Source organism: Perca fluviatilis, chromosome 21, assembly GCF_010015445.1.
Source record: "Perca fluviatilis chromosome 21, GENO_Pfluv_1.0, whole genome shotgun sequence".
Classification (NCBI taxonomy): domain Eukaryota; kingdom Metazoa; phylum Chordata; class Actinopteri; order Perciformes; family Percidae; genus Perca; species Perca fluviatilis.
This window is the reverse complement of record NC_053132.1, coordinates 4395400-4422574: the sequence shown is the minus strand read 5'-3', so window position 1 is coordinate 4422574 and position 27175 is coordinate 4395400. Positions and strand designations below refer to the sequence as shown.

General features: G+C 41.5%; 2 protein-coding genes across 3 annotated transcripts; one reads left to right on the top strand and one right to left on the bottom strand.

Annotated features, from left to right (window-relative positions):
• Positions 1-1844: 1844 nt before the first annotated feature.
• LOC120551594 (RNA polymerase-associated protein LEO1-like) lies at positions 1845-7615 on the top strand. Its single transcript, XM_039789082.1, has 4 exons — positions 1845-1862; positions 2045-2164; positions 3078-3252; positions 6188-7615. The coding sequence occupies exons 1-4, from the start codon at positions 1845-1847 to the stop codon at positions 6862-6864; spliced, it is 990 nt and encodes a 329-aa protein (XP_039645016.1). The 3' UTR covers positions 6865-7615.
• Positions 7616-10801: 3186 nt separating this feature from the next.
• Positions 10802-13743, bottom strand: LOC120551740 (parvalbumin-like EF-hand-containing protein). 2 transcript variants are annotated; one of them, XM_039789281.1, is made up of 5 exons: positions 13687-13743; positions 13256-13382; positions 12993-13128; positions 12061-12176; positions 10802-10984 (listed from the first exon to the last, which is right to left on the bottom strand). In XM_039789281.1, the coding sequence occupies exons 2-5, from the start codon at positions 13359-13361 to the stop codon at positions 10941-10943; spliced, it is 402 nt and encodes a 133-aa protein (XP_039645215.1). In that variant the 5' UTR covers positions 13362-13382; positions 13687-13743; the 3' UTR covers positions 10802-10940. The 2 variants fall into 2 exon arrangements, with proteins under 2 accessions (XP_039645215.1, XP_039645214.1); XM_039789280.1 differs by lacking the exon at positions 10802-10984 and having other exon boundaries at positions 11982-12176.
• Positions 13744-27175: the final 13432 nt, after the last annotated feature.

Here is a 27175-nt window from a genome sequence, read left to right as displayed (position 1 = left end):
TAGATGTGAAAGAAATGAATACAAGTTGTGCTAATTCAGCTCTGTTTAGCTCCGGTGTTGAGACGGCAAAATTTAGGGACTGTCTACAAAGTACTAAACCGAAAAGAGATACAAAAATATTTATTAATTTAATGATTAGATAAGGTAGTGTCTCCAAACTTACCTCAATTATAACTTTAAAAAAGTAAGCATATATGCCTATTTTCGAAAATATTTTTTTATCTCTTTTCGGTGTTGTAGTTTGTAGACGGTCCCGAAGCACTCGTCTTGCCGTCTCAACACCGGAACTAAACCGGGCTGAATTAGCACAACTTAATTGAATGTAACTACTTTCCTTGAACAGCAATTACAACACTTAAAAATATGTCTATTGTGTAAACTATAATTCCCTAAAAACAATGAATTGACAACACTCATTGGGTTGATTCAGCTACATAAAAAAATATTTAATATAATTTGGCACACTTACAATTAATTAAATCAAATGAATTGCTGGGGAAATTTGTATACAGGCAATTTGTTGTATATGCAAAATAAAGTTTCCAATACTAAACTGAAAATGATTTATTTCAGTTTAAATGAAGCAGATCTTTTTAAAGAAACTTCTCTGGAGATCAGCAACATCTTATAACCCCAACACAACCCAACCAAATGTCTCCAATCTTAGTCTTTACTTTCCCTGTCATTTGTGCCAAATTACATAATTATTTCCAGGACCTAGCAAGGAAATTGTTGACCCTATAATAAAGTGTTACAGAACTTTCTTGGTCACAACATCCAACAGGAAAATGGAACGCAAAACCCTGCAAGACTTGTCATTCCTGAATTTATGTTTGTGTTCCTGTTTTTTGGTGCTGCCTATATGTTCAGATTGCAGCTGTGTGTTCACACCTCCTCTATAATTTTAGAAGGCAAACATCCTCAGCTCGAGGGTTAATCATTGGCTGAGTGCATGGACACAGCCAATGATTAATATAGTAGCCTGGTTTTTAACAGTGTACTTTTTCTTAACACATTTTCTGTTCTTTTTTGTCATTTAGCAAACTGTTAAAAGTCCTCACCCTCCTTGAATTTATGATCCACAGAGAGAAGAGCATTCTTTAGGGAGGGTAGATCTGGTATGCAGGGCCCCTCTGTTTTCCTCTCCTCCTATCTTTCACATACTCTCTCTCTAGTAACACTCTGGGAGCACAGATTACCTACGTCATCTCTTTGGTTTCTTCTCCATCTTCGATGTGTCGGAGAGCTCTGCGAGGTGTGGAGGGAGACGCAGGGCCAGATGTGCATGCTGTGGATTGGTCAGGGTGGGGGGCTGCATTAGGCAGTAACCGAAGAGCCGTGAGTCAGGCTTTACAGCGTAGCCAAAATGTCTGGCAGCAAGACGCTACAATTACATACTGCAGTAGGCAGTGTGCAGCCAGCCTTCAAGATGAGGCCTTTTTTTAGACTGAAACCTCAGCAGATCCATTTGGGTTAATCAGTGCTTCCCCCAGAAAAGTTGTTAAACCCGGTGGCAAGTGTCTTTTTCGACGAGGGCCCGGCTGGGGCCAGTCACAGACTGACGGTAACATTAATGTAAAGCCCAATAGTCCTTGTGATAGCAGAATCACGGACGGAAGAACAGAAAGCTTCTTTTAATGTCTGCATTTTTATTCATGACACAAAAAGTCAGCATATGATCCAGCTTTATGAAACCTAAAGGGAGTGGGGCTGCTGTTGCCTCAGACATGAAGAGGATCTAAATGCTGACCCCTAGTGTTGAGAACAGCTCAGTGCATCAGAGAGAGTAACATGTAAAAAAGGCGCTCCCCCTCCAGCAGTATACAGTATAAACAGCTTGGATTATGGCCTCCTCCTCCAGGGTAGATGCTAGATCTTATCCACTTATTCTGCCTCTGGCCTACCCTGGTATTCTTATCCTAACCCTAACCAATCTCCCCACTCCCCATGCCTGAACCTACATACGTCACCATTCTAGCAGATCCGATTTATTTAGGATCTTCCCTAATAAAAGTATAGCCTATACATTGAATCAGGGCTGTAGTCAAGGACTTGCGTGCGCACTCCGACATCACAAGCCAAAATCTCCAGTTTCGCCGGCTACACGACAACACTTCAACCAGAGTTTCTGAAAATCTTCACCCTGGCAGGAGTTTTCAAAAAGGTTCGGTTTCAGTGACCTGATGCTGCGTTTGCGTGTGGACGAACGGCCAAACCGCATAGAAAAAGCTGTGGTTTTATAAATACCTGTGTTCGTGTAAGACTAGGACTAGTCGAGACCTAGTCAAGACCCAATCAGGCGGGGGGAAATTGGCATCAGTGTTGGTGTTGTAAAAGGTCTCCGTTTGCGGCCGTTGAGACTGCAACACAGCCCCGCAGATTCCAAACCAAAATGGGTCAGAAGTGTTTCCAAATGTCTCTGGTTTAGGGGCTCGGAAACGCTAGAGCAGGGGGAATGAGAGGGGGAAACGCCAGAGCAGGGGGAATGAGAGGGGGAAACGCCAGAGCAGGGGGAATGAGAGGGGGAAACGCCAGAGCAGGGGGAATGAGAGGGGGAAACGCCAGAGCAGGGGGAATGAGAGGGAGAAAAACCAGAGCAGGGGGAATGAGAGGGGAAACGCGAGAGCAGGGGGAATGAGAGGGGGAAACATAGTAGAAGATATTCGTTTTCAAACCAAAATGTAGCGATGTAAATGTAGACCAAGTTGACTTCCTGTTACAGTGTATGAGAATGACATCATATGACAGGAAGTTAACAACGGGCCAGGCTGTTGCCTAGCAATGGAATTCCATTGGAAAGATCATACTACAGTGTAGAAATCAGAGATATAAATTTTTTTTATAAATATATACAACAATTGTTTCACATCTATGGTAGAAATCCTCTGTTTATACTTAAAGTTGCATTCAAAGCATTAGAATGGAAGGACAGGGTCGTAACCTGGCAACAGCATCAATTATTGTTAAAGAGACCTAATTGTTTTTATTTCAGTTTTTACTGATGGAGACATTTTAAAGCACATTTTCCTGGATAAAGAGGTTTCTGGATTGTGTTTGTCTCCATGTCTGAACTGGAGGGGCTGAGACTGGTGGTGAAACAGAGACTCGATGCGGCTGCTGAGGAGATTTTTGGGCTGTTTGAGAAAACTAGAGCAGATTACGAGGAGCAACTTTCTCGTTTTAAAGAAGATGAACAACGACACAAACTACTGGACGATGTTTTCAACTCTAAAGTTCAGCTACACAGATCAGGTTTGTACATTGGCAATGTTATTATTCTCTTATTATACTTTATTTAGTGACAGTGGATAGACAGGAAAGGTGGGAGAGAGATGGGGGCATGACACGCAGCAAAGGGCCACAGGTCGGACTCGAACCCGGGCCGCTGCAAAGGACTCACCCCAACTTCACGGGTTTTAACATTAGTCACAAATGTCCTCGCAGTCTTAAAGGTCCCATGGCATGAAAATTTCACTTTATGAGGTTTTTTAACATTAAGATGAGTCCCCCCAGCCTGCCTATGGTCCCCCAGTGGCTAGAAATGGTGATAGGAGTAAACTGAGCCCTGGGTATCCTGCTCTGCCTTTGAGAAAATGAAAGCTCAGATGGACCAATCAGGAATCTTCTCCTTATGAGGTCATAAGGGGAAAGGTTACCTCCCCTTTCTCTGCTTTGCCCCGCCCAGAGAATTTGGCCCACCCATGAGAGAGAGACATCATGGCTTTCAATCGAGCAAAGTGGCAGTTGGTCAAGGCCACACCCCCACCCTCCACCTTGCCCCCCCCTCTCTCCTCCTCAATAGCTACAGACACAGAAATGGCACATCCTAAGGAAAGCTCATTGTGGGACTGGCTCTAGTGACTGTAATTCTGCACCAAGGCTGAATTTTGGGAAAGAGACTTCAAATACAGTATTAGGGGACCACTAAGGCCTATATAAAAGAGACTTCAGATACAGTATTAGGGGACCACTAAGGTCTATATAAAAGAGACTTCAGATACAGTATTAGGGGACCACTAAGGCCTATATAAAAGAGACTTCAGATACAGTATTAGGGGACCACTAAGGTCTATATAAAAGAGACTTCAGATACAGTATTAGGGGACCACTAAGGCCTATATAAAAGAGACTTCAGATACAGTATTAGGGGACCACTAAGGTCTACATAAAAGCATCCAAAGAGCACCATGTCATGGGACCTTTGACGTCAATTTCAACCAATGTACGTTGAATTTTGGTTAACCAACATTTTATCTAAATGTGATTTTAGTGAGGCATTTTTTTCCTTGTTTGTTTTGTGCGTTACATTTTCTTTTGTAAAAATGTGACACTTAACATCAGATGCTAGCTTACAGCAGAAATCAACATGTTTACAGCCTGGTACGACGACGGGTTGGGTCTCTATAGCTGAACTCACCCTTTATGACATTTATCAGCGTACAGCATCGAAAATCTGCATAGAAATATAGGAACTATTGGATAGGATAGAACAACATCATGTAATTCTTCTAAAGAAAACATCACATAAATGAACACATTCATTATTAAATTGTTTTCATTTTAAATAAACTGTATATCTGAATACAATACACATTTTCTAAAGGCTCAGTCTGCCACTTTTTAAAAAACAAAACAATTCCAGTGCTGGTTCCATGGTATCAGAATTTTGGATAGTCGTCATGGAAACATTAATTGGTCATGTGATAAGGGCTGGGAAGATTTGGAGAACAGGCAGCCAAGTGATAGTACTCTGATCCAATGGAAAATGCAATACTATTTATCCTAGTTTATCCTATCTTAGTTAAGCTTAGCTTGGCTCACTGAGAGGATGACAGGGTTGTAACCTAGCAACAGCAGCAATAGTGGCTGTGTGATAGAGGCCAATTTGCTTTAAACTCGGTTTTCATTGCTAAGTAACTATATTTATATATATATATTAGCCTACATATTTATCTGCAACATGGCTAAATACGCTACAATAAAAACTAAAGTTCAGAAATAAATATCCACAGTTATTATCAGTGAATGATTGGGATAAAAAAATAACGGCCCTGGCACCTGTCTCTTTAAGCCCTCCTCCTGAAAAAGCCCAGTCTGCACTGATTGGCCAGCGTGTTTCCTGACATATTTTACATTATTTTTGCCTTCAGCATGTAGGTACATGCGACAATGTTACCACCGCAGTAGCTTAAAAAACAAACCCTCCAGTCCCGCCTACCTGAAGCAGATGACCAATCATAGAAGGCCGGCTTAGAGTTGGGTAACACTTAGCCGAGAGTAGAAAAAACTGTTAAAACCAGAGCGTTCAGAACAGTTGGAAGTCTGAACGTTTTAGCTCTACAATACGTTTACCTCATTTTTTGAAGTTTTGCCCACGTTCAACATGAAAATCCAGCATTATAACATTGTAGATATGACAGAAAATACGGAAAAGAATAATATGTCCACTTTAAAGCACAGTAGGCTACATAATATAAAACATGGAAAGAGCAATGCACGGCCACAGTAGACACTATATTACAAATAAGTAATAAGTAAGTGTCTTACCATCATGTAGGCCTAAGTTAGTTACCAAGCTACGAAGGAGTTTGCGTTTTTCCAGCAACCTTGTCAATCACATCGTCAGAGTCCAGGTTCATTAGGACCAGCTAGCTGCACAGAATACATCTCCATGGTAACTTAGGTGCCACTGCTTTTGTGAAACCGAGTCAAGGCTAAATTTAGTCAGGATAGCTGGGAAATCCCGGCTAAATCCGCTATCTAGGTTTTGTGAAAAGCCCTCAGGTTCATCATAATAAGGATCTCTTTCGCCCTTCTGGCATTTGCCCAAATTCTAGATTGCCAATCCGTCGCTGGTTGTTTTTTATTCAGATTATTATTATATTTTTTTGGGATGGCTTTCCCCTTTATTAGATAGTGACAGTGGATATACAGAAAAGGTTTTAGAGAGATGGGGGATGATACGCAGCAAAGGGCCGCAGGTCGGACTCGAACCCGGGCCGCTGCAAAGGACTCAGCCAACATGGGGCCAAGTCATCTTACTGGGGCGAACCAACATTTCTTTTTTGCAGAATATAAAATGAAATGAAGACTGCAGATCAGGAATCATCCCTGATCTCATACATACAGTAATGTTACCAGAGATACCAGTGTGAAGTCGCAGTTGTCCATAATGTGCTCCCTGCAGATGTCCAGCAGCTGTTGGTGATTAAAGGCGATTTCCTCCCTGAGTGGAGCCCTGGACTGGACCACGAGGACACAGACCCCCTCCACATAAAAGAGGAGCAGGAGAAAGTCTGGATCGGTCCGGAGGGAGAGCATCTCAATGGGCTGGAGGAGGCCGACATCGCCCGCTTCCCTTTCACTCCTGTTCCTGTGAAGATTAAAGATGAAGATCGGTCTTCGCAGCTCCATCAAAGCCCAACGCAGGACAACAGAGAGGCAGAGCCTCCAGCCGGCTGCTCAGCTACGCAGATAAAAACAGAAACCGATGGAGAGGACCGTGGAGGATCAGAACCAGCCTGGAACCCAGAACCAGATACTGAATCACAACCAAATACTGACGATGAAAGGGCTTCAGACTCCTCTGACACTGAACTCAGTGATGATGATTGGCAAAAACCTTTGTCAGATTCTGGATCTGAAACCGAAGACAGTGATGATGACTGGCAAAAACCTTTGTCCGATTCTGGATCTGACACTGAACTCAGTGATGATGATTGGCAAAAACCTTTGTCCGATTCTGGATCTGAAAGTGAACTCAGTTATGATGACTGGCAAAAACCTTTTTCGATTCTGGATCTGAAACTGAAGACAGTGATTGGATGGAGACCAGGGCACCTGAGCCGGCTGCAAATGCTCTGAAATCTAAGGAAGTCCCTTTAAGTGATGAGGGATGTAACGCTGGCAAAAAATCCTTTAGCTTCTTTAAGTGTAGTAGAAGATTTTACTACAAGGGATGGCTTCAGAGTCACATGACATGTCATTTTGGAAAGAGGTCTTCCAGATATTTGGTTCGTGAGAAATGTTTGAGAGCGAATCAAAAGGTGGATTCACAGACCAGAGTCCACACAGGAGAGAAACTATCGGGTTGTGATGTTTGTGGGAAAAGATTTAACAATCGGTCAAATCTTAAGACACACATGAGAGTCCACACAGGAGAAAAACCATTTGGTTGTGATATTTGTGGGAAGAAATTTACAATGAAGGGAAATTTTAAGCGACACACAAGAGTCCATACAGGAGAAAAAATGTTTGGTTGTGATGTTTGTGGGAAGAAATTTACAGAGAAGGAATATTTGAAGATACACATGAGAATCCACACAGGAGAGAAAACGTTTGGTTGTGATATTTGTGGGAAGAAGTTTCCAGTGATGGGAAATTTTAAGCGACATACGAGAGTCCACACAGGAGAGAAACCATTTGGTTGTGATATTTGTGGGAAGAAATTTACCCGGAAGGCAAATATGAAGTCACACATGAGAGCCCATACAGGAGAGAAATAGATCTTTTCAGTCTGTTGTGAACGATTCTTTCTGTAAATGTGTTTGTAAGAACCACAACAGTTTTTATCGTCTTTTATTGTTTTGATGGATTTTATTTTTTGTCTTTTGTGTTCTGGGTTTAAAATCTGTAAGTTGTTTTAAATGTTCCCTTTGTCAAAGTTGTGTTTAGAGCTGCAAAGAAGAATCAATTAATCATCTAGTTGTCAACTATTAAATGTATCACTACATTTTGATAATCGATTAATTGGTTTGAGTCATTTTTTTATGCAAAAAAAGGAAAGATTCTCTGATGTCAGCTTGTTAAATGTGAATATTGTTCTAGTTTCTTCTCTCCTCTGTGACAGTAAACTGAATATCTTTGAGTTGGGGACAAAACAAGACATTTGAGGACATCATCTTGGGCTTTGGGGAAACACTGATCCACATTTTGTTTTTATCATTTTCTGACATTGTAGAGACCAAACAACTAATCCATTCATCCAGGAAATAATCGACAGATCAATCGACTATTAAAATGATTGTTAGATGCAGCCCTAGTTGTTTGTAAATGAGAGTGAAGTGAATGTCTGATAAACCTTTATTATATTATGAGAAATGACAACATACATACAGTAGGTCTGAGATGGAGGAAACAGAAAAGAAACCAATAACGCTGCAATAAAGGAATATATGACATTTCCTGTAATATCTAATCAATAGATATTCAAACTGTGTGATCCAGTCATCTGACATACTGGATTGTATTTTTAAAATTAAATAGAGGGAAGGGGAGACCTTTAAGGTGTAATTTCTGACACTGGAGTCTGACCTTTAAAAAAAAAAGTGGATTAACATAAACTAGGGATGTAACGGTATGAAAATGTAACCTCACGGTTATTGTGACCAAAATGATCACAGTTTTCCGTATTATTGCGGTATTTTTAAAAGTGTGTTCAATATGTTCAGAAAGCACTGATAGGCCTACACAAGCTGAAATAGTTTCAAAAAGTGTAACAGTGTGTATTATATTACAAAAATATAAGCAAAACCTTATCAAAAGTGCAACTTTTAACATCAAATGTAAACAGCTTATTTGTCAGGAACATTTCCAGTAGTGCAGGTTTAAATTATACAAATCCTCTGTCCTTCGATATTCTTATAATAACCAAAATATGCCCATGCTTCAGACTTAGTCCTCTTAGGGACTGTTCATTATTTATTTAAGGGGCCAACAGAGGAGTTTTGGGACCTTTAGTCAAAATAGACCTGACCCTCCCTTCATCAGCAATGCATTTTGTATAACCCTCCAACATGATAAGGATGACCCTCCTCAGCAATTTATTGTACTGATTTGCGCTTGACAAAGCTGTACAGCTTTCCGTTGTTTTTTTATAGCCATGACATAGATGGCTAAACGGCTGCACTCTCATCTGACGCATCCCACTCCTCGGATATGGTGTGGTGGCCATTTCAGTAGATTTATTCACTAACGTTGTTGTGGAAACACAATAAGCATGGAAACTAAATGCACACTTCCTGCGTTACTTCAAATACTAAGTTACTCCTCTAGTAAACTAGTATTCACATGAAATAAAACAATAAAACATTGAGACCATTCAGCAAAGCACACTGGGTAATTCAACACTGGTTGCTATGGACTCGTCACTAGGCTTCCTCAGTCATTGAATATTTTAGCATAGGTAAAACTGCCAAAGATGAACATTATCCAAAACTCCATTTCTCAGACGAGCGTCAATTTGGGAGCTTGCATGCTACCACTTCCTTCTCAAATCCCTTGAAAAGGCTGTCATTTGCACAATTTCACAAATAAATCACCGGGACCGAAAGGATATACCTCCCGTCTCATGCCTCCGCGGCTGCCGGCTGGTGCTATCCGCGGCGCAAGTTTCGGCTTTTCAAAATTAAAGCTTGCGTCTGGTCAGCTGTGTTTTCGTACGGTGTTTTGGATGTTTTTGAACTAAACAGTACGGCAATCATGCTAATGAATACAATATTTTTTTCAGCAGACAACAGTTGCAACACGATTGAGCTAGCAAAGCAGTTTTGTGTTTATATGTGCGAGTGAGATTTATTCAGTTTGTGAAATCCCACGGTCTCTAAGCTACAGGTCTGGCTGATTAAATAGGGAGGGACCCATCTGCTAGCGATAGGGGCCGAGACTGAGAGAGCTACATGGAGCTACATGGATACATATGCACCAAACAAGCCACTTTGAAATTTTGCTCTTCTCCTGAATACAAAAGTTAGGTGACCCTCCCCCGTAGACCAAAACAAAAATTGGATGACCCTCCCATCAACAAAGAATAAAAACACATGACCCTCCCCTATATTACTCCGGTGGTCCATTCCATAAATACCGAACGGTCCCTTAGAGGGCTGATAAATGTCCTGAGAGCTGTCATCTCCTCCTTCCGCCATGATCACATACTGGATTGTACTTTTAAAATTAAATAGAGGGAAGGGGGATACCTTTAAAGTGTAATTTCTGACTTGGAGTCAGCCATCTTCAAACCATATACATACTGGGAACTATATTCTCAGAAGGCGAAGCACTGCTACTTCTGCTACTTGGGCGGAGTGATTTGCTTGCAGCAACTGAGAAGCCCCGTGGTGAGGAGCAGAGAGTTAGCCTGGAATTTGCTCAGAGTTGGAGTAATATCACTCCGCCCAAGTAGCAGAAGTAGCAATGCTTCGCCTTCTGAGAATATAGTTCCCAGTTTATATACCGTTAGAAGAAGATAGCTGTGTGTCATGTGACGTTGTTATTTGTACACGCTGTAACTATACAAATCACACCATGTAAATGGGAAAATGTTGGCTTTATTTTGTCACTTATTGGGAGCAGTAGGCTAGATGGAGCCGGTTACCTCCAGGATCTGTGCTAAGCTAGGCTAGATGGAGCCGGTTACCTCCAGGATCTGTGCTAAGCTAGGCCAGTTGGAAACGGTTACCTCCAGGATCTGTGCTAAGCTAGGCTAGATGGAGCCGGTTACCTCCAGGATCTGTGCTAAGCTAGGCTAGATGGAGCCGGTGTTTACCTGGGGATCTGTGCCAAGCTAGGCTAGATGGAGCCGTTGTTGTTGTGCTAAGCTAGGCTAGCGGTGGGTGCGTCAGACAGAGTTACAACACGCACAGAGATGAGAAGGGTATGTATGGACTTATCCAACTCTGGGGGATAGGGGGAATAAGACAAAGTCCCAATAAGTCGGCGTGTTCCTTTAAGTGTTTTTGGCACAAGGCAGTGAGCCAATAAAGCAATAATGTTTTCAACTTGAACACACTTAATGTTTGCTCTTTTTCATTTAGCAAAGTGATCACAATCTTCACAATCTCTCAAGTGTTGATCTACAGAAGGAAGCAGAGCATTCTTTAAGGAGGGCAGATCGTCTTCCTCTCCTCGTATCTTCTTGGTAGTACGGATTAACCACGTGACCTCTACTTCCTCGGTTTCTTCTCCATCTTCACCATGTCTGAAAACTCTGCAAGGCATGGAGGGACACACGGAAATCAGGCATTAATGAAGCTGCATTTTCAATTTTGGCTTTTTTTGCTCTCTCTAATAAGAAGTTTGCACTATCTTGATAGAAATTCCGCCGGATGTCCGTTACCTTCCTCTGTCTCTGTGTTGGCGTTCTAACCTCCGGTGGATTTGTGAGGACTATGGTTAACTGCTCCTCAGATCTCTGCAGGGTAAATCCAGACAGCTAGCTAGACTATCTGTCCAATCTGAGTTTTCTGTTGCACGACTAAAACTACTTTTGGTTACACTTTACTTGAAGGTATCTACATAAGAGTGACATGACACTGTCATGAACGTGTCATAAACATTATAAACAAGTCATAAAAGTTTAGTGTCATTTGGTTTTTGTCATGACAAGTTAGGGTTAGAGTTAGGGTTCATGTGTCATGAAAGTGTCATGTATTCATGACACTGTCATATCACTCTTATGTAGATACCTTCAAGTAAAGTGTTACCCAACTTCCCAGCAGTGGTGGAATGTAACTAAGTAGGCTACATTTACTCCAGTACTGTACTTTAGTACAAATGTTGAGTTACTTGTACTTTACTTGAGTCTTTTCTTTTCATGCCACTTTCTACTTCTACTCCGCTACATTTCAGAGAGAAATATTGGACTTTTTTAACTCTATTTTTAACTACATTTATCTGACAGCTTTAGTTACTAGTTACTTTGCATATTAAGATTTTTGAACACAACATATGGAGTTTATAAAATACGATATAACAATATAACGGCCAGTCTTTTCCAGTTGCTACATACAATAATAAAGTACTTACATACTTTAAATTAAGTAACAATGCAAGACTATCTATTTAAATAACTGCAAACCAACTGCAATACGTTGACATGATGATCACAGAAGAGCTGCACCAGGCTGAGTTTATTTGCTGTTCACGTAGCTTTTTAGAAATGTGAGAAATCAGCGTTTTTCTATTTACTGCCTGTATCTGTTGAGCTGTGTGAAGCCTGCTGTACTGACTAACTGCTGAGCCTCAGTGGTGACAGCAGGCCAGGGCACCAGAGGGCGCCCCCACCTCTGTAGTCGATGCGTCCGTCTCCATCAGCGTCGCCAGCCTGGATCACGGCCTCCGCCTCCTCATCGGAGAGGGGAGCCAACGGGCTCGCAGCCGGTACTGTCGACAGAATGTACCTGTGAACAGAGAAACATGAAAACATGAAACCCGTGTTGTTTATAACATCTGTTGTTTTATTATAAATTAAATTACCCAACAATACATAGGGGTTGAATTTCCACCTTTTTTTTTTAGCTTTTTGACACTTTTGTTGACACTTGTTTGATAAATAACTACAGTGACCGACTTTTTTAGGGAATTACTGACCCTTTTTCTAAAATGAAATATAAGTTTTTAAATAATTCCATCTTCAGTTTTCAGGGAAGCTAAAAATGAAAATGTTGGATTTGTTGGCAACATAAACATCCTTAAGATGAGAGCAGGGGTGGGCTAGAAGGGGGGGCATGGGGTGGCACCAGCCCCCCCTGATATATGATTCCCCTCCACCAATGCCATCCCTGGTACACCCCTCCCCCACCCAGAGTGCTGTCACCTGGCTGCCTGTTCTGACAATCTTCCCAACCTTTGTCACATCACCAATTCCTGTTTCCATGGTGACTATCCAAAATTCTGATACATTGGAACCAGCACTGGTGTTGTTTTTTAAAAAGTGGCAGACTGAGCCTTTAGAAAATGTGTATTGCATTTGGATATAAAGTTTGTTTTAAAAAGTTTTTAAATGAAAACAATGAAATTAATAACAATAAATGTATTATTTAGAAGAATTACATTATGTTTTTCTATCCTATCCAATATTTCCTATATTTCTAAGCAGATATTCTATGCTGTATTCTGATAAAATGCCCCCCCCCCCCGACTGATGATTGGTTCCCCCTGTGCCACCCCACTTAAAAAATCCTGGAATCGCCCCTGAACGAGAGTAGGGCTCCTACTTGATCTCGTTCCACTCTATGTAGCCGCTGCCGTCTTTGTCGAGCATCATGAAGGCCTTCTTGATGGCCTCCTCTCTTTGCTCCGAGGTCTCGAACTGCCTCATGTACTCCAGAAACCTGCTGTAGTTGAAGTTCCCTGCAGAGAGTCACAAAAGATGACCTCAGGCGGTGAAATCATCAGCATGACTGACGCGGGAGCGCCTCCTCGTTCATCACGGCCACATCAAATCCACACACACACACAGAAACGGACAGATTGTCACCTTGCATTCTCATGTCCCGTGGCATACGGTCTACCTCCTGTTCTGTGAGGGACGCGCCCATCGCCACAGCCACCTTTTTCACCTGCGGCCGGAAGTCGTCCTCCATGTTCTCCACGCGTGTCCTGGGCTGGAGATTATGAATAAACAGGCAGTTCAACAGTTAAATCAAAGGTGGAAAGTACGGGTGCACAATTAATCGCTATTTTATCGAAAATCGCAATTACTTCAACATGAGTATTTTTCCATTTCAGTTTGCCACTTTGGCCTAAATAAAGGGAGCTTCCTTCCACATCTACCTCTTTTTCATCATTACTGAGTCTCCAACAAGTGTCTGCTGTTCCTTTTTATAATTTCTTGGCAGACTCAGAGGCTTGTTAATCATCACTGGCACCAAACGTTTCCCGACTCCAAATCAATACAACCTCAATTACCTGAGTGATTAGTCACAGCTGGATTGGGTAGGTCATGGATATTTCAGGTCCCCATCATGACTCCTCCCGGCTAAAAGAAATTTGTTTCTAGTGTACTAAAGTTTTTTCCCTTTTTAGAGTTTTTGTCGCATTTTCTTTTCTTTTTTCAGATGTTTTTGTTGCTTTTTTGTCATTTTGTCGCTTTTTTAAAAGCTTTTTCTATGTATTTTTGATATTTTTGTTGCTTTCTTGGTCCTTCGTTGACTGATTGTCACTATTTTCCAAATTTTTGTCGCTTCAATGTTGGATGCTTTTTTCCCACCAGTATAAACACCACTAACACCAAATTATAAACACAAATTTGACACTTATTCTTGGAATTCATGATCAATTAACCTAATTTTTATGAAATCATACCTGATTTTTGAGTTTAAAAAGCAGAAATATGCTGCAATATTGACCAACACCCAAAATTCAATGAAAGTAGTGAACTGATCTTTAATTTTACTTGTGAAGAATGTTGTATGGAACCATCCGTGTTATTTTGAACCCATATTTCTGATATAGAAACTTTGAAAATGGGTCACATTTGACCTGAGGTTGACAGGAGGGTGAATGATGTCTATCAACGCTGATCTCAGAGGACACTTTTCAGTGTGTGAGTATCCGAGACATAAATGGGGGTATAAATGTATGCAGGTTAGTTGCGTAAACAGCACGCAGAATGCAGCAGAGACTGAAGAACAGCCAGTGACGCTACTCAACATAAAGCAGAGCATTGCTGCATTTCCACCGGTTGTTTCATCATTCTTCCTCTACTCTACCGATTTCACACCATCATTCGGATCAAGATGAACGTGTGCTTTTTGTCGTTGGCCAGAGGCTCTATAGAGATACACCAAAAGTCAAACACGACCATTCAGCTTTTTTTCTTCTTTTTTTTTAAAGATTAATTTTTGGGCATCTCAGGCCCCCATTTCCACAGGACAGCTGAAGACATGAAAGAGAAAGAGGGAGTGGTGAACGACATGCAGCAAAGGGCTGCAGGTCGGAGTTCAAAAGAGAAAAAAAGTCCACAGCTTGTTTACAACTTTAACAAAATGAAGCTCAGCTCATTCAGAAAGACGTCTATGCTTCACATTCCTCTCTCTACCAACCTGATCAGCTGCACTGTCATGAGCTGAGTGAGGGCGTTTACTCTTTCAGTCAAACCAACCACATTTTTGCCACAATCTCCGTGAGCGCTATCGCATTGTTGCATTCAAACTTTAAATCTGTTCTACTCTTTTCTGCTGTCAGTTGTCATTTCAGGAAAAATGGATGCAACGCCCCCCATTCACCTCCAGTTCTCATCATTCCCAGCGCCCAGGGTTCCTCCATCAGAAGCACCACTTCACATCACCTCCATCCAGATCTTCAGGCTTCCTTTATCCCTTCATCACCTACACCAGTGGCACTGGTGTAGGGGTGAATATTCCTGTAGTTCCACAGCTTCTATACCCCATATAATTTAACATTGCGATGGAGTCTAATTGCCAAAGAGTCTAACATAACAACCTTTCATGCACCATGTTGATTAAACTTATTTCACTCTTAAATGAAGTCTCTCCTGATTGAATTAGCAACCATGATAGCAAAAGAGAAGTCTTACTTAAGGCCAATCAGCTCTGAAAATATAGGAAATCATTACCAGTTACAGACCAGTGACCACCCTTTCCAACACATCCTGTCCAGTACTCACCAGATTCAAGGTTTACTGGTAGAGTCCAGCTGACCTCCCCCCCCTCTCCGTCTCTTATATACGGGAAGGACGCAGCCCCCAGTGGCCTTGCACCTGTCTCCCCGGCGGAGCCGTTCTCCATTAAAACCTTGGCTCCCGCTGCTGCAGACAGGCACACATCTCTCCAGATGTATTGGGACAAGACCCTACATTAGGCCTGGTAATGGGGTTGAACTGGAGGGCAGCCTTCGTACGGCTCTTGGGAGTTATTCATGTTTGGTGCATCCAGACTTAAAGGGATACTTCACCAATTGGCATTAAGCTTTGTATCAGTAGAAACCATACCCGGTAGTCCCCCTGAGAAGAGAGATCTCTGTATTGTGTGTCTGGAAAAAAAACTCAGATGACGCAAAAATCATCATTTTGTGTCATCGGAGGCTTTTTTGGCCAAAGGCTAGAGACTACAGCCAGAGCTAGTTCCGCATGCTTTCAACCCGCCCATAGGAGGTGGGACTGCACTCCCAGAATTTCCAAATAGTGTCAGCCATCTTGAAGCTAAGCTAACAGGCTATTGCTCTGTGAAGAAAGCTGAGAAATTAATTCATACTTTAGTAGGCTAACCACGATGGCGGGAGGTAGTTTTGAAGATGATATGGCAGAAGGGGATTTTGCAGATCTGGTGCGCAAATCTGATACTCGTGGCTACCTGTACAAGCCACAATACAGCGAGGAACAGTTGCAGCTGACGGAGGAACAAGAGGCGGCCGGAGCAGCTGTTGCAGTAGAATGTAAAATGTTTGTCTGGCAAAGACTTTTTCAGCAAGGCAAGGCAAGGCAAGGCAGCTTTATTTATATAGCACATTTCAGCAACAGGGCAATTCAAAGTACTTTACATAAAACATGAAAGAGCAGTTAGAACACAATTAAAAACAATTTAAAAGACAAGAATACATTTTACAGTGCAGTATAAGAATTTAAAGAACTGAGAGATAAAATACGCGAATAAAGCGCAGTTAAAACATTTAAACATTACCCATGATTGACAAAAACTTTATAGTATACTATTTCTTTTTTGATGTGATTGTCACCACAAAGCTTATTTCTTTTTTCGGCAAACCTTGCAAAACCCGACACAGCTCTGCAGACAAAAATCTTTTAATAGTAAAGAACTTGTTCTTAAACTATTTTATTTCTTCTGCAGTCTGTCTCTAAATAGTCTAGAGCCTCTTTCAAATGTCCTAGACTATTTTTGTAAGGGCTCCAGAGCCGCTTTAAAATGTCATAGAGTATTTTTACAAATAGTCCAGAGCCGTTTTAAAGTGTCATAGAGTATTTTTATTTCTTTTTAGGCCTTCTGCCTAAAGTAGTTAGTTAGTTACTTACATCGCAAACAATCCGGTCCACATTTCTGACTCATCTCAACAGGAGTTCGAGCTAGGTGGAAAGCTATACGCTACCCGGCTACCTGTCCCATCCATCCTCCTTGTTTGTCCGCTCATTAGACAACAAACTGGACTACATCCAACTTCAACGAAATTCCCAACGCGAGTTCAGAGACTGCTGTGTTTTTGTGGAAACATGGCTGAACAACAGGGTACCGGACTCTGCTATCCAGCTACCAGGCCTGCTAGCCTCCTGAGCAGATAGAGATGCTGCTCTGTCGGGTAAGACTCATGGAGGTGGGCTGTGCATATATGTTAACATGGACTGGTGCAGAAATGCGGTGCTTGTATCTGACTACTGCTCACCACTGGTGGAGTTTGTGACTGTTAAATGCCGACCATTAGCTACATTCCACGCAAATTCACGGCTGTGTTTATACTCAATGTTTACAGCCCACCAAGCGCTAATGCTACCAATGCGTTAGCTGAACTTTACGGAGCTATCAGTGAGCTCCAAAGCGCACATCCGGATGGACTGTTTATTGTTGCTGGTGATTTCAACCACGCAAATCTCAAGAAAGTTATTATATTCTACCTCCACCTCACGGTGAACCTAACTTATAACAATCAGTGCTCTGTTACAAGTCTACTTGTGTCCTGTCTTTTGTTGTCTGTCCTGTCCTTAAATGCTCTACTTGCACTTTATGTATAGTCTATAATGTGTGTGCACTAAATGTAACTTGTCTCGTATGTCGTTTTTATATAATTTTGTTTTTATATAATGTTTTTATAAAATGTCGTTTTTATATATTTTTTATGTGTAACACCACTTGAGCCACGGTAAAATTCAGCATTGTGGGAGTTGTTGTTTTTCATCCACATGAGCCAAAAATAATTTTTTGATGTATTATTTTTATGTTCATATAATGTCAGTCCTAAAATGTGAAGAAAAGGTAGCACGTTTCAAGTTTTAGCCAAAATGCATAAGTGTTGATTTATTGTGATGTGAGCCAAATTATAGAAGTGAAATGAGAGTATTTTGTCCTCCTTAAAGGGTAACTAATGTTTTTGTGTGTAAGTGACTGATAGGAACAACAATCTTTAACATTGGTCCAGTATTAAGCGTGAACGCCGTAACCGGCAATGTAATGTTAACCCTATGGGGCAAATGTTTACACTTTGGTCCAGTAAAAGTGCTGTTTTTGCCGGTGAAAGGCTCAGATTATTGTTCTAAGTGTCTGACAACATTATGGAAAGGATACCTTCAGAGGTGGACCTTTAAACCCTCTTTAAGACCTTTTTGTTTAACCAGAAACAGCTCTGAGGTCGCTAGCGCTAAACCCATCAGACTCCATCTAAAAATCATAATCATAAGAGTCTAGTGGCTTTAGTGAACGCAATTTCAAAATGTGTAGTTTCCACTTCTTCGTCAGCCCAGTATATAACTGACTCATTTTAACTCAGTCCTTGTTGGATTGTTGAAGTTACTATGTTACTCAGTTTGTGCCATTGTGTCTGAGCCTGAGCCTCAGTAACCCTGTTGCCTGGGACCTGTACCTGTCTATAAGCTATATATACCTTTACTTTGGCAGTTCATCTTTAAACCATCTCTGTCTGCCTTGATTGTCGCCATTTTGTTCCAATCCTGCATCCTTCTTTCTCCATTTAACCTGTTGAAGATGAATCTTTCATTTCTTGTTAATTTCTAGCATCATGGCAGTGTCTCCAAAGCAGAGATCTTCAACAGGGGGTCCGTGTCCCTAGTCGGTATTTCTCTCTTAGCTAAAGGGTCCCTGGCCAGAAAACTTTGAAGACCCCTGTTCGAAAGTGTTTTCACACAGTAACGCTACTCAGAAATGTAATCTTGTGACGTGTTTACTGTGCATTGTTCTGAGACGCAGAGCACTCTGTAGCAGACTGCTCCTACAGCCTGACGTCAGAGACCATTATTATGTCTGGCCCTGAACATATGTGGCTACCTTTCAAAAGGCAAGGAAGTCTATTCTACACACAGCATCACCACTTTGATCAGAAATCACTGTAACGGTAATGAATCACTTCAGTTTGACGCTCCCTGCTCCCAGCCAGCATCACGACAGGCAGGTAATCATTGTTTGCCACGTACTCATATTCAAGTGCTACAGAAAGAAATAGGGGGCCTGCAGAGAAAGTCTTGTGCTACACAGTTATATGACTCAGTTGTATGTGCTAAAAACATGTGCTTTAAATAACGTATGAGCAGTGGAACACGTCTGGGCAATTGGGTATAAACCTGTGTGTGTGTGTTTGTGCAAGTGTACACAAGACTGTCCTCCCCATTAAAAATGCTCCCAGAGGTTGTTTGTTCAAGCATCACTTACGTTGTTATTACTTTGACGTTTCTAGTGGCGGCGCCCTCTAGTGGCCTTAGTAATTATGACAGGAACAAGCAGGAAGTGATGTGACGAAGTGTAAAGGCCTCTTTACAGTCGCCGTTCCCGACCTGTCGCACGCCAATGTGACGTCAAAATGACGTGGATCTTGCTGGGAGCGCCAGGATTTAAAGGTCCCATGGCAAATTTCACTTTATGAGTTTTTTTAACATTAAGCCTGCCTATGGTCCCCCAGTGGCTAGAAATGGTGATAGGTGTAAACCGAGCCCTGGGTATCCTGCTCTGCCTTTGAGAAAATGAAAGCTCAGATGGGCCGATCTGGAATCTTCCCTTTATGACATCATAAGGGGAAAGGTTACCTCCCCTTTCTCTGCTTTGCCCGCCCAGAGAATTTGGCCCACCCATGAGAGAGAGACATCATGGCTTTCAAACGGGCAAGTGGCAGTTGGTCAAGGCCACACCCCCACCCTCCACCTTGCCCCCCTCTCTCCTCCTCAATAGCTACAGACACAGAAATGGCACATCCTAAGGAAAGCTCATTGTGCGCACTGGCTCTAGTGGCTGTAATTCTGCACCAAGGCTCAATTTCGTAACTCAAAAGAGACTTCAGATACAGTATTAGGGGACCACTAAGGTCTATATAAAAGAGACTTCAGATACAGTATTAGGGGACCACTAAGGTCTATATAAAAGAGACTTCAGATACAGTATTAGGGGACCACTAAGGTCTATATAAAAGAGACTTCAGATACAGTATTAGGGGACCACTAAGGTCTTTATAAAAGAGACTTCAGATACAGTATTAGGGGACCACTAAGGTCTATATAAAAGCATCCAAAGAGCACCATGTCATGGGACCTTTAAAGTGCGCGACCAGTTTTGAACGTAAAGGGTTGTGATTTTAAACACGTCTTTAACACTGTGAAACGGTCACAGCTGGTTATGTTTAGGCACCAAAACTACTTAGTTGACTTGAAAAAAGATTGTGGTTTGAGTTAAAAAATCAGATGCTACTTCACTTCACTTTGGTGCCTAAACATAACCAGCTGTGATGTTTCACAGTGTTAAAGACGTGTTTAAAATCACAACCTTTACGTTCAAAACCGCCACCGACATTCTCTGTTTTAGATATGAGGTCGTATTTCCGCCACCGCTAGGGGCGCTAATTTATGAAATGCTCCTGTGGGACGTTTTAGAGGCTAGGATTAAATGACCCATGATGTTGTATGGTTTGGAGGACTTGTTGGTATACACACTAAAACAGGCTTGTGTACATCCTTAGCTTTTGACATCAAGTGAACTGTGTTAGTGACGCAGGACACTCTTATTGAGCAATGTTTTGTTGGGACACACTTCGCTGAAACCCCTGAGTCAAATAGCTGTGATGCTATTGATCTGAAGGTTCGATATTCTCTTTTCCTGTGCAGACGGATAACACAGTGTGACGGCTACACTTCATCGGGGGATAGAGAATTCATCTAACCAAAATCTTTCCTTTCCTGACAGTCTCACCGCCCTATAAAATAAACTCTTTGGCACAAACCAAAGTGTAATTAATCCCGTTAAGATCACTGAATTGGGTGTTAAAGGACTCCTTCAACAAGCCTGACAGCCTAATTAAAATTGACTCCATAAAGACCCATTCAGCTGAGGTGTCACATTAAACAGAAACACATTAGGGTGGTGGATTAGCACACCAGAGTTTTGCAGACAAACTCCTAATGATGTGTGAACACGCAAAACTGTATACTGTGTGTGAAGATATGACAACCCATGCATATAGTTTTGTATCCCTGCAAGACGCACTGCACTGCTACAACTATTATTTCTAGTCATAGTTGTATTATCTTTATTGTTACTTTTAAGTGCCACGGTGCATCATGCCAACTGTACTAATTCTTATGAATCATATTTCTGTATATCTGTATCAGTGTCTCTGTGTCCCAACCGGCAGCGGCAGATGGCCGTCCAACAAGAGCCTGGTTCTGTCCTGTGAAAAGGAAGTTTTTCCTCGCCACTGTCGCGCCTAATGCTTTCTCGTGGGAAATTGATGGGTCTTTGTAAATTAAAGACTGTGGTCTAGACCTACTCTATTTGTATAGTGTCCTGATATGACTCCTGTTGTGATTTGACACTGTAATTGAATTGAATTAAAAATAGTCCAAATCTGCACAGGGAGAACCAACAGCATACAGAAGGATTTTTTCAGGCTTAAAGTGACATATTGTTACAATCTACATTACACAAAATAGGATATAGTTCAGTTTTAAAACATGCATTTTTATTTTAACCAAGTAACCTGTATCGTAAATATAAAAATGTCTGGCATTTGTAACAAAAATAACCGTTTGAAAAGCGGTTGGAAATTCAGCGAGAGATTAAGATTTTATTGGTGGATAGACCTCCTGCTTTGATAAATGTAGGCCTGCACATTAGGAGGCGCGATTCCCCCGCACCAATATGGTGGCCGCATCGCTCCAATGAACGGCAGCGCCAATGCGGTAGGCTATCAATGTGTCGTTTCAGCCCATTCATTCTGTCCCTGGGGGGGTCAGTTTAAATCCCAAAATGTCAGCATTCCAATCAAATTCAATGGATGCCCATTTCCGCCAATGTGATGAAGAAACTTTCTCAAAATAATGACTTAATAGTCTATATTTTGACATACTATCTCACTATCTTATTTTGAAATGCTATCATTATTTTGAGATATTATGTCATTATTTTGAAATACTTATCTCATTAGAAAAAGATACTGTGTCACTAGTTTGAGAAAGTTTCTTATTATAATGACTTACAGGATCTTTTTTTCATGACTTTTTACAGTAAAGATCTTATTTTCTTATTTTCTGTTGGGACAGGACAAAATGGCACATTTCAGAAGTGTAAACCAATAAAATGTCAGTTTAGGAGAGAAAGAGATGTTTAATTGGACAGGAGCGGACGGAGGGCGGGGCCACTTAAGAGCTAGTCATGGCATCATTGCTTAGCTTTAATGTTCCAACCAATCAGTGCAGGATGATGTCACCAATACAGATCCACTTCCAGGAAGTTTCCCCAGGAGTTTGCATTTCACACCAAACATTGCAGGAGACTTTGTTGTTTGATTTTGAAACTGTACAAAAAATGAATGGAAGTCATTGTCTGCCAGTAAGGTGAGGAAAACTACATTTCACAAACACAATATATTGCAGCATGGTTTGCTAAGTGGTTCACTGTACAGTTAAACACATGTGATTTGTAATAAATGGGCAAAAACATGCAAAATTCACCAGTACTTGAAATGATTGCTTCCAAAGTTACAGGTTACAATCTTTTTATTGGCTAAAGTTAATGGAAACTCAGAAGACAAAACAGTTTAATGGCTTTTGTTGGGTGGAGAAACAGACTGTGGGGTAGCCAGCAGAGCTCTCCGCTTGTAAACAAGGAAAATTAGTTTCAGATGTAATTCAACAAATGAACAACCGGCTGTTTCCAGAAGCAACGCTGTTGTTAGAGCCACCATGACAGACTCATTTGAAAGGACTGGGACGTTATCTGCCTCCCTGCAGTCAGAGTACAATCCACAGCTCCTCTTTGTCTCTGCACAGCTTGTTACTGTATGTCTGTGACTTAATCACTTAAGTTTTCCCTATGGACGTTGTTTCTGCCTGCAGGACTCGGTGGTAACTTTAACATATGCACACACAGATAAACATTTACACTTGAACTGATTTCTCTCCCTGTCTCTCCTCTTAATTATTTAGCTCATGCAGGAAGAGGATTATTGAATGAATCTCTGTCCCAATCTCAGGTCTTTGCTCTATACGTGGAGGTCGTCTCTTCTCTTCTGCAGACATATCCGAGTCTAACCAGTGTAAACAAGTACTTCTCTTATTGTTTGTGTGTCAGTAGCTGCATCCCATGTCCCTTATTTGATAGCTCCTCGGTCCTCGGCTTAACCCGGAAGTTGTTCTGTCCCTTCTCGGTGAAGGCCGTCTCAAAGCTCTTATTTCTGCCCCAAAGAGCAGGAGCGAGCATCGAGGAGGGATCATCGAGGACCTATAGCCGAGGATACAAGAGAGCATCCTTCCCAGAAGCCGTGCAGCTGAAGGAGTTGCTAAGTGCGCCCAAACAGCTGATGAATTCATGTGACGCTTCAGAGGAAAGGACATCTCATCCCTCTAAAACACATTTGCTCGTTGCCTCTCTCCTCCGATGATTTCCTCCCGTCTCTCCCAGGCCTCCTCGGTGGGAGGGACTAAGATGCGAGGAAGGAAGGCAAATGGAGGAGACGGGGATGCAATTTAAGGGCTATGGGGCGTACCCAGTGTGTCAGTGGCTCAGATTTGTGCACGATACAAGCAATTTCCAGGCTCTGCTTTAAAGTGCAATATAGATATTGCTAACATGCTATCGAGTAAAAAGAATACATAGTATACATTCAACAAAATGTACTTAATATTAACATAATGCAAAGTTGTAGGCCTATTTGATTTTATTTAATTAAAAATACATAGGAACGCCTTATCACCATTGGTATCGTCCAATATAAATGTTCCAAATAACAAAAGGCAAAGACACATCCAATATCAGATACTTGTGTGATTAGTTTAGTTGAAAGGGAGAATGGTTTATTGTCACTTTTGAGGGGAAAACTTGTAACTGTATCTCTTAATTTTTTGTCCAACGGAAAACGGACAGTAAAAACACTCATGTTCTAATTTACAGAGACACAAAGAAATCTGTGTGTAGAAGTTGGATATCTTCTTTTGACAAATGGCAACCCTGTCACTTTTATATAATTCTTATTTTCGTTGTTAGTACGTTTTTGTCGGGTTGCAAATGGACATTCAAAACAAAGAATTTCCCTCTCAGCCTATACATGTAGGACGGGGGTTCCCAACCAAGAGACCTGACAATTCTCTGACTTGTACAGTTTTCTTCTGAAAATCTGCTTACGTTCACCTCTTCGGACCTTTAAAGATTCTTCAAATACAAACATCCCCAGAAGAAAAATCCAACTGCTCATATACCCACACGAGGGCCGTGTGATAAGGCGTCTTTAATAGACCCCTCTTCATTTGAAGACTCACTAGTCAACGTTTGTAGCCACTGTTACAGGGGACGGATGCTTAGACCCTTATAGCAAAAATCTTAAACAGGGTTACTGAAGGGGGGGACACCAAATTATTGTCTCTTTTTTCAAAAAGTTGATGAAAGAAATGTCTGAAAATATACATTAACATGAATCCTATGTATAATTAGCGAAGATAAACCAGCCTGTTTGTGAAAAAAGAAAACCAACAACACTGATGATAGGCTTACTGGCCTGTAAGGTAAACTAGCATCCAAAAGTAGCAATCCAGATGTTAAAGGGTAACTACCGTTTTTTTCAACCTGGACCCTATTTTCCTATGTTTTTGGTCCTATGACATTGGTCCAGTATTAAGTGAGATCGCTGCAGTCGGCAGCGGCGAAACAAGCTACAATGTAAGTTAATAGGGCAATTGTCCAGCTTGTATTTACCTTCACAAAAGTGCTCGTTTTGCCGCTGACGGGTTCAGATTAATATTCTAAGTTTCTGACAACATTATGGAAAGGATATCTCTGAAGGGATCCTATTATTGTAGGGTGGCTTTTTATTTTGAACTCAATTTTACAATATAAGTAGGGGGTCCCTCACTGCTCTGTCGCTCTTTCAGCTAAGGGGTCCTTAGCCTAAAAATCGTTGAAGATGCTGGCATTATAGCATTATTATATATTGGAACAACGAGCCTATATGAATGTAAATATTGTAAATGAAGTTTAGCAATTCTCAAGAGTGTCTTTTTTTTGTAAATGGATGAAGCAACACAATCTGTCTATTTTCAGAATATCAACTTTTTGGCAGGTCTACAGAGCCTTTTAAACATCTCAAATGTCAGCGCGCTCCTCAGGAACCATTAAACGCAGCATTGTTTTCAGATCGACCACAAAGCAATTTCAAATGTATCTGACACTGTTCTGACAGGTTTTCACAAAGCCACACAATCGTAAAAAATGCTCTCAGTGAACAGATTAAAAGACAATTTGTAAATTGGTACTAAAGCATGGGAGTTACGAGCTTGGCAGAGGGGATCCAGGCTGAGCTGCTGGGGCGCAGTGAAACCAGAGAGGAGTAGCTCAGCATGTGCAGCTGCCCTGGTGCAGAGTGAGCCAGGCTCCACAGGGAGCTGTTAAAGCTGGGCTCGAAGCCTGCTCCGTGCCACTGCTATCCTCCCTCATCCCCCCCCGGTGAAATCTCTGAAATGTGGGGTGAGGATGGAGATGATCGGGCCAGACGGCTGTTAATATTCCTCCAGTGTAATTTAGGGGTGGGGAAAAAATGCAGTAAAGTGTTGCGATATTTTCCGCGGCAGCACTGTATCGATACACAACGCCAAGTATCAATCTTTTAATGTACAAAAAAAATTGCATAATGAGAGTTAAACTTTTTGGTTAGGGATGCACTGAATCCAGATTTTTGGGGTTCGGCCGAATACACTGGTTAAGATTCTGCCGAATCTGAAACCGAATCCTACTCTCATCCTACTCTCATCCTACTCTCGTCCTCAGTCCATTAACACAGTAAACACATTAATGATGTAAACAATGTCCACAGCAGTGTATTTTTCATTTTATCTTATTTTAACTGTAAAAAAAATAAAAGAATAGGTGACATTATGCCAGGAAGACGAAGTTGGAAAACGTTTTTTTTTTTTTTATCATTATTTTTAAAATTAGAATATGTTGGGTGACGTAACCAATATCCAAAATATTAGCCTTTTATAGCCACTGTTTGTTTGGTGTAGGGCTAGCAAAGCTGGTAATGGTCGCCTGGTTAACACACGTTTTTAGCTGTGACTGTCCTTCCTTTGCCGTACCTGAAGTTGCTGCATTCTGGCTGCTGTCTGGACATTCCTTCATGCACAACTCGTATTCTTTCATACTCAAATGTTTTAACAGCGGCAACGGAACAAATGAGCATTGCAAATTGAACATGTAGCTGGACTTGAATGGCCTTCTTTTGACTGAAAGTACTGCCAAACACATTTTCTGCTCACCAGTTCCATTTCCACTTCCTCACAGCCTGCTGCATTGAACGCTCCACCTACGTAAACACCTTCCCGTAATCAACGGCGCCGTCATTACATCGACCAGTGTAGTGCAAGCGTAGGGTTCGGTTTGGTGAAAAAAAAATTCTAAGGTTCGGCAGAAACCTAACCCGGTCAAAAAGCCCAACATTCGGCCGAATCTGAAGCTGAATCCTGGATTCGGTGCATCCCTTGTTTTGGTACTAGTTAAAATAAACGTGAGTTATATTAGTTGAAATTTAGCTTTTTAGATAAAACAGATGTTGACAAAGCTTTCCCTTGGGGACATAATTTGAAGTTGGAAAAAAGGTAATAAATTGCAATATATCGCAGAATGTCACAATATGTTTAAAAATCGCAATAATAAAATATTATCATGACATAAGTATCGTGATAATATCGTATCGCGGGGCCTCTGCTGATTTCCACTCCAAGTGTAATTCTCCTTCGCTCAACACAAAATGGACTGAAAAGTAAATGTAAATAGGCTGCATTTATACAGCGCTTTTCTAGTCTTAACGACTACTCAAAGCACTTTAACACAGTACAGGAACCATTCACCATTCACACACATTCATACACTGTGGCCCAGCATCGGGAGCAATTCAGGGTTCATTGTCTCGCCCAACAGACTGATCTCATCAAGTGGCGTATGTATGACACGCCAATTCGTATGCCATTAATGGCGTGTTATCAAGACGCATACTCGTTTTTTTAGGCCGTATGGCCTCCATTGACTTACATTACCTTGCGATTGCGTGTGAATTGACGCCGTAGCGAGTAGTATGAAAGAGTGGAAAGCCGCGTAGGGAGGTTGGTTGGGGTGGAGGATTGGCTTTCACCCAGGAGAGCGGGGATCGCGTGTGACTTTGTGTCCCGCGTGTGGTGTTTCCTTTCCACGTTTTTTGTTTTCCTAAACCCAACCAGTTCTTCTTTTCCTAA

Coding starts and splice junctions, on each gene's coding strand:
- LOC120551594 (XM_039789082.1), top strand. Junction 2,165..3,077: donor TGGCAGGAGTTTTCAAAAAG/GTTCGGTTTCAG, acceptor TCTGAACTGGAG/GGGCTGAGACTGGTGGTGAA. Junction 3,253..6,187: donor AGTTCAGCTACACAGATCAG/GTTTGTACATTG, acceptor TGCTCCCTGCAG/ATGTCCAGCAGCTGTTGGTG.
- LOC120551740 (XM_039789280.1), bottom strand. CDS start 13,361: ATGGAGGACGACTTCCGGCCGCAGGTGAAAAAGGTGGCTGTGGCGATG. Junction 13,129..13,255: donor ACGGGACATGAGAATGCAAG/GTGACAATCTGT, acceptor GACTCTCTGCAG/GGAACTTCAACTACAGCAGG. Junction 12,177..12,992: donor ATAGAGTGGAACGAGATCAA/GTAGGAGCCCTA, acceptor CTCTGTTCACAG/GTACATTCTGTCGACAGTAC.